This window comes from Limulus polyphemus, unplaced genomic scaffold, assembly GCF_000517525.1.
Source record: "Limulus polyphemus unplaced genomic scaffold, Limulus_polyphemus-2.1.2 Scaffold410, whole genome shotgun sequence".
Lineage (NCBI taxonomy): Eukaryota > Metazoa > Arthropoda > Merostomata > Xiphosura > Limulidae > Limulus > Limulus polyphemus.
This window is the reverse complement of record NW_013666020.1, coordinates 182,811-190,437: the sequence shown is the minus strand read 5'-3', so window position 1 is coordinate 190,437 and position 7,627 is coordinate 182,811. Positions and strand designations below refer to the sequence as shown.

Below are 7,627 nucleotides of genomic sequence, written 5' to 3'. Positions count from 1 at the left end.
CTCTTTTGGTTGCGTCGCGTTGGTTGTATTTATAGGCGTAGAAAGGTTTCTAGAAAATTCAGATTACATAACAATGCTGAGTTACACTTAAACGTTCACGTATATACATATATTGTTGATTCTTACTCTCGAGAATCTTATACAACTTTGGAGAATAGGCGGGAGTTTTGCAACACATATTTAACACTACAAGCTACGCATGTTTTTAAATATAAACTTAATCTAAACAACGCTGATATTAAAATAAATATATAATATCAAATTCGTTACAATGAGTAATGTCATAAATTTTTGTTCTATTCTATTCATTGGGTGAGAAGGCTTAAGATATAAAATACAATTTTTCAAAGGAACAGAACAAGTGAATGTGTGCTGTATACAATTCCGTTCTTCAAAACTAACATATGTAAGAGTTTCAATAGTAACCACGGCTTTTCAAGATACAGTACAGTTTAACGTAAAATAACAAGTTAAAGTTCAATACGCGAAACGGCAGTATTTTGTTATCTCTGCTCCTAGTATTGATTCTAATTGCACAATCTTTGTTCTGGTTGATTTTGAAAGTATTACCTTGTGAGAAAGTTAAGCAATAGCTCAGAGATAACAAAGGGTGAGCCAGATTTTAGAAATTATATTGTCTGACACAACCTAATCTCAAGCCCAGACTATTTGCATTACGTAAATCTCTTAAAATTAGATGTTTTTGTTTTTTTTATGGGAACACTATAGTGCTTCTACTGAGCCTGGATTTTGAGATCCGTTTAATCTGATTAGTCCTCTTCTTGTGTTGAAGACCTCGTTTTCTGTGGACTACAATAGAAAAAGTTTTCTTGAAATGCTATGAATGTAGTCCTTTTTGCTGAAGTCGCATTTTTAACTAATTAAACACGAATCGTTCAATGTTGTTGATGCTCTTTTTGAAATGTTCAATCACGTCTTTAGCATAAATAGTCCCAATTTACGTTATCGTTTATGAATAAAGTTATAATTTCTTTTTAATAGCTCTTGCAAACTTCCCAGGAACATTAGCAGCAAAACAAGGCTTAACACTCCAGTCGTAGGGACTAACCTGAATAACGACGGACGTAACCTAACATTCTCGGACGGCGTTAACATCACGTTGCAACATTTAAACAGCCCTTCAAAGAAGCCTTCATGTGTATTTTGGTCGTTAAACAGAGAGTAAGCATTCTTATATCTATCTCGATATTCTGAATTGTGGACCTGTGTGAATTATCAAGTTATTTCATCTGATCACATTTAATAATAACTTTTTAATACGATAAAATGCTGATAATTACCGTGTATAGTGCACATTCAAATGCTTTAACTTTAAATTTTACGATTACGTTTCTTATCAGGGTAGCTATCAAAATTCTAAAAAATAGGTGTTTTAGGGCATGGTGTTACCTTATCTTCATCAAGAGTCACAAGGGCAACAAAATATTTGTGAAATATTTCTGCTTTACGTTTGTCTGTTTTGTTTACACTCCTTACAAGCATGAAATGCCAATGATGGTAGGATATTGTGAGAGTGATGTTTCCTGTAACTAGTGATAACGCTTACTTTCTGATGTTAAAATTTAATTATCATGTTGTTTCTTGATGAACAATTTTCGATGACGTTTTGAGCTGCAGGGAAAGTAAAGTGAGAAAATCTGAGATATGTAACAAATACTGAGAGGAAACACAGTAATGTACTTGATTTATAACAAAGAAAACGTATTGCAATCGGTAGTTAGTACGCTATAAAACACATAAACCAAAATTAGGAATGATATCACTCACTTTGCTAGCTTTTCGTCCCTCGTTGAGACAGCAGTAAGTGTAAGAACTTACAATATTAGAATCCTGGGTTCGATTCCTAGCAGTGGAAACAGTAGATAGCTCAATATGATTTTCCTATAAAATAAACAAACAATTATTAGCTTTTGAGTAGCAAACAGCAACATAGCTGCTTTCTATCAAACCTGCTGCTTGGAGAGCCGCGGTTAGCCTGATTACACCTGTCAGGCTGAGGGGGCCGTTTTAGCGATATAGGGTAATTGATCTAAAGTTTTCGTAGTTTTGTTTAGTTAATCAATCGTTCTTTCCTTGATTTTTAAAGGTAATTATGGTAAAGCTAAACTATTCCCCTTCTATTATGGGGTGAAAAATATATGACGTTTTATCTGAAAAGTATTATTAGGTTTGAGAAGCTCAGAACGGTAGAGAGCCTAAGAAGTATTAAAGTAAAACTAGAGGTTTAGCTTTGGAAGAAGGATTGGATGTTGGTTGTAGTGATTTTTCCTGACGAGAAATCAGAGGATTCAAAAACCCTCTTCGTAATTTGGGGCCGTGGGTTTGATTATAAAAATGACAAGTGACCCATGATTTGGCAGTGGCTGCTGTTAACTAGCTGCCTTCCCTTTACCATGTCAATTCAAAATTAGGGACGGCTATACGCATATAGCCCTTGTGTAGTTTTGCGCAAAATTTTGAAATAAAATTTTTGGAAGATAACCCATCGAGTATTTTAGTTTCTGTTCAAAAAGTACAGTTCTGCTATCTAAAAACATATTATTTATTTATAATAAAGAAGGTATAAAGGTAAAGAAAACAGATAACTAAGTTTATCTTAAACGTTTAAACAAAATATATTTAAGTTTTGGGGTTGTAAAAATTATCAGGACACAACATAGTGTCTTAGGGTTAAGTAGAATATTAAAACAATTAACTTGATCGTAGTTGAAGATAAAGAAATGTTGTATTTAGTCTATAAAATTATGTTATATTATTAAAAGCGCAATACTCCTGCCAAATCCACTGGTTTAACGCAAAGCCACGTTGAGCTAACTGCTGTGGCCACTGCAGGGAACCGAATTGTGAATTTTAGCGTTTTAATCCCATAAAGTTATCACTGACTCACCGGTGGGCTTCTTTAAGTCTGTTTCAGGGTGAAAGCAAGGAGGGACATAATCTAAGGATACACATACATACATATATATATATATACCCTCACCACAATCTAACGAGGAAAACATTAGCAGCCGTTTTTACACACTAATTTTGGAAAAACTAAATATACAGGTTGTAAAATACTAAAAACAAACTGGTATTAAATTTTATTATACTCTTGTCTAACAAAATATTATGTTCTATGACGAGGAACCCACATTGAGACTAATAATGCTTGAAGACGGCTTGAATGGATAATGAAGAAAAAGTTTAATACAAGTTTAACATAATAGCAAATGTACAACGTTTCGACAAGGTTTTGTCATCATCAGGTGCCTGGAAGATCAACATTCAAAATGTAAGAGTTGATCTCCAACCCAAAGCTGAGCCACTTTCTGGAAGACCAAAAATCGAAATGTAAGGGTTGATCTTAAACCCAAAACTGAGCCACTTTCTGGATGACCCAAAATCGAAATGTAAGGGTTGATCTCAAACCCAAAACTGAGCCACTTTCTGGAAGACCAAAAAATCGAAATGTAAGGGTTGATCTATCACCTAAAACTGAGCCACTTTCTGGAAGACCAAAAAATCGAAATGTAAGGGTTGATCTATCACCTAAAACTGAGCCACTTTCTGGATGACCAAAAATCGAAATGTAAGGGTTGATCTCAAACCCAAAACTGAGCCACTTTCTGGAAGACCAAAAAATCGAAATGTAAGGGTTGATCTATCACCTAAAACTGAGCCACTTTCTGGAAAACCAAAAATCGAAATGTAAGGGTTGGTCTCTAACCCAAAACTGAACCACTTTCTGGAAGAACAAAAATCGAAATGTAAGGGTTGATCTCAAACCCAAAACTGAGCAACTTTCTGGAAGACCAAAAAATCGAAATGTAAAGATTGATCTATAACCTAAAACTGAGCCACTTTCTGGAAGACCAAAAATCGAAATGTGAGGGTTGATCTATCACCCAAAACTGTGCCACTTTCTGGAAGACCAAAAAATCGAAATGTAAAGATTGATCTATAACCCCAAACTGAGCCACGTTTTGGAATACCAAAACTGAAAATGTAAGGGTTGATCTCTAACCCAAAACTGAGCCACTTTCTGGATGACCAAAAATCGAAATGTAAGGGCTGCTCTCTAACCCCAAACTGAGCCACTTTCTGGAATACCAAAACTTAAAATGTAAGGGTTGATCTCTAACCCAAAACTGAGCCACTTTCTGAATGACCAAAAATCGAAATGTAAGGGTTGATCTCTAACCCCAAACTGAAAATGTAAATATTACTTAAAAAGCAGTTAATACAGAAGTTCAATGACGAAGAACCCACCTTGAAATTAATAATGCTTGTCATCATTAAACAAAACCTTGTCGAAACGTTGTACATTTGCTGTTATGTTAAGCTTATATTAAACTTTTTCTTCATTACCCATTCAAGCCGTTTCAAAGCATTATTAAATAATTATCATAGAAATTGTTATTTCATAAGCTTTCATTGTGCTTATAAATTGTTTTAAGTGGATACTTAGTACAATATATCAGATATTATACCTTTATTGCCAATTTGTGTTCTTTATTGCAGGGGCTATTGGGATGTGTCTGGTTGTGACGTAGTGCTCCATAATGAAACTCACACCACTTGTCGGTGCAATCACCTAACAAATTTTGCTGTTATTATGGATGTGCACGACATATTCGGAAATATAAAACTGCCCAAAGCACTGCAGATTATTTCAATTATAGGCTGTAGCTGTTCCATATTGAGCCTAGTTGTCTGCCTTATAGTGTTTAGCGTATTCAGGTGTGTTTATTTTGTAAACTAGAATTAGCAAAGTTGTTTTAACTTATTTTGAAGAAGTGTAATTACCACATGTTTACAAACTAAGTTTAGATTCTTGAGTTAGTTGAAGCTGAGGATGAATTTCGTATCGTTGTGATATATAAACATAATACGAGTCTCTACCTTCTTATATTTATATTGTATTATTCTGAAATTATAAATAACTATGTAAAGTTTTCTCATAACATGTGGTCAGGAAGGTCGTTATATTGATGTCATTCTAGCTGTCTTTGTTCCTTATCATTCTATTTAGGTCATTCCTGTTCTGCCCATGAAGTAATGGCTGTAATTTTGCACATTGTGCAAAAATGTAGACAGCAGTGTCATTCAATGGTAGTTCAGGTAGTATCTCGAGGTTACAGCCTCCCCTATGCTTGAATGAGAATGACCAGTCACGTGGTTAGAATTACTCACTCTGGGTAAATCCTATGTAATTTGTGACGTAAATGAACGTTGAATTTAAACAATCTGGTAGATGATCTCGGACTGATCAGTTTGAAAGGAATTTACATGATCCAGTACAAGCATCCGTTTCACATGAATAAGAGGAAGTACACAAAATGTGTTCATGTAAAGTGTATTGTTATAAATGTTGTTGAATTGTACATATCATTATGCCCAGTCTCTTTTTATCATTTTCACGAACTCACTTACTCAAAAGTTCGTACTACTTCATAATAAATATCCTATTGCTCTAAAGCCTAAAGTTAAATCACTTTTACCTGAATATACCACATCATCAAAAAAGTTGCCAAATATGTATGTATTTTCGTTTAAATAAAAATGCTTTTATAAATATTCTAATTAATTCCTACTTATTCTAAGAATATTATTGTTAAATAACTTGGATGAAGCTGCTTAGTTTGAGCAATTGTAACACAGGTTAATGATGATTGTCTGAACTTATATTTCGTTTGTTGTTTTTTTGCCCTGTGGCGGTTAGCGATCTTATATTGGAAACTTGGTGTACAAAAATGATACATAATAATAGTAAGTAATCAAACAGAAAATAATTAATTTATTAATAACTTATGTATATTTTGATAAAGATAGCAGTACATTGCTACCGGCTAGTTGCCTCTCTATAGTCGATGGTTCGGAATGGCGCCACACTACTTAGAGCTTGGCACTGATAAATGTCCTCTGACTAGAGGAAGAAGAATCTGTGTTTTGGTCGGTGCTAAAGACGTCTGTAACATGAAATCGTGACCTTAAATTTTATAGAACAACTTCACATAGCAAAATAAAAATAAATAATTTCCACTATGGCTTTCACATCTATCGTTTTTTAAGTGGATTTTTCACCACCATTAAGAACCAAAGTATGAAAGTAATATTAGATAAACCAGTAACTTAAAGTAGTACATTGCTGTTCATTGTAATAGAAAAACTTTATATGTTTCATGGATTGTAGCTTATGATACTGGTTTATAAATTAATACATTTTTTATTTTAAGTAGGGTTGGGCTCTGCCCCAATTGTCCGATTCTGAACTCTTGTTTCTAAGTGCGCAAAGTTTTCTCTGTTTTTTTTAATGAAAATCGACAATTCTAACTGTCTATAACAGTTTAAATGTAACTTCATGTGAATATAGTCTGTAAATGTTTTATGTGCGCAAAGTTTTCTCTGTTTTTTTTGAATGAAAATCGACAATTCTAACTGTTTACAACAGTTTAAATGTCACTTCATGAGAATATAGTCTGTAAATGTTTTATGTGCGCAAAGTTTTCTCTGTTTTTTTGAATGAAAATCGACAATTCTAAGTGTTTACAACAGTTTAAATGTCACTTCATGAGAATATAGTCTGTAAATGTTTTATGTGCGCAAAGTTTTCTCTGTTTTTTTTGAACGAAAATCGACAATTCTAACTGTTTACAACAGTTTAAATGTAACTTCATGTGAATATAGTCTGTAAATGTTTTATTCTTATAGGATCCGGTGTGTGTAGTATTATTTTTAGATGTTAGACAACACGACACAGACACTATTATCTAAACGTTACTGTTCTTAATTAAACTTGTATCTCTCGACTCAGGTAAGTGTAATTAAGCACGTGATATAAGTCTTAAGGTTTAACTTAGACAATGACACCTAAACTATTTGTGTTAATAGCATTTATAAGAACGGCGTGTCAGGTTTCATACTATCTTTGGATCTACTTCCCTCATCGTTGATCGCATCCAGTCTGGGTCATTATTACCCACTATTGTCCGATACCAAAATATTCCTTATAACATGCTTCTGCAAAGTATGGTGAGGTCAGTCTTACCCTAAACATCTTGATGAACTCCCTACCCCACCCCCACCCCACACACTATACTTATTTGTTGTCTTTCAAGATAATACTCAAGTATCAGAAGCTGTATCAGGAGAATTGACAAACACACGGAAGATGTATCAGGAGAACTGACAAACACATGAAAGCTGTATCTGGAGAACTTACAAATACACGGAAGCTGTAATCAGGAGAACTGACAAACACACTGAAGCTGTATCAGGAGAACTGACAAACACATGGAACTGTATCGGGAGAACTGACTATTACGTTGCATATTAGAATTTCAAATAGCCTGAAATTGTGTTAACAGACAATTTAAACTTAGTAGTTAAATATATGCCGATATATCTCCAATTTATGTCTTTGCCAACAAGATTGATACACACAGTTTTCCTATTTTTAACACAAATATGTTTTAATATACAAAGAACGATACAATTTACAATAACAGTTATTACAAACAATGATTTATATACAAAAGTTTTACAAACTTACAAGCAATTTAAAGTCTTCTTTTTAGTCTGGGACTTCCTTGATATCTTATCGAGAGTTCACGATGAGTGAGTT

General features: G+C 33.7%; 1 protein-coding gene across 1 annotated transcript in view; it reads left to right on the top strand.

The window, feature by feature from the left end:
• LOC106458056 (adhesion G protein-coupled receptor L3-like) overlaps nucleotides 1-7,627 on the top strand; it is an 85,808-nt gene that overhangs the window by 62,565 nt on the left and 15,616 nt on the right. Inside the window, exons 12-14 of the mRNA XM_022384190.1 lie at nucleotides 1,003-1,182; nucleotides 4,525-4,743; nucleotides 5,871-5,974. Coding sequence (XP_022239898.1) covers nucleotides 1,003-1,182; nucleotides 4,525-4,743; nucleotides 5,871-5,974 — 503 coding nt within the window. The remainder of the gene's footprint in view (nucleotides 1-1,002; nucleotides 1,183-4,524; nucleotides 4,744-5,870; nucleotides 5,975-7,627) is intronic.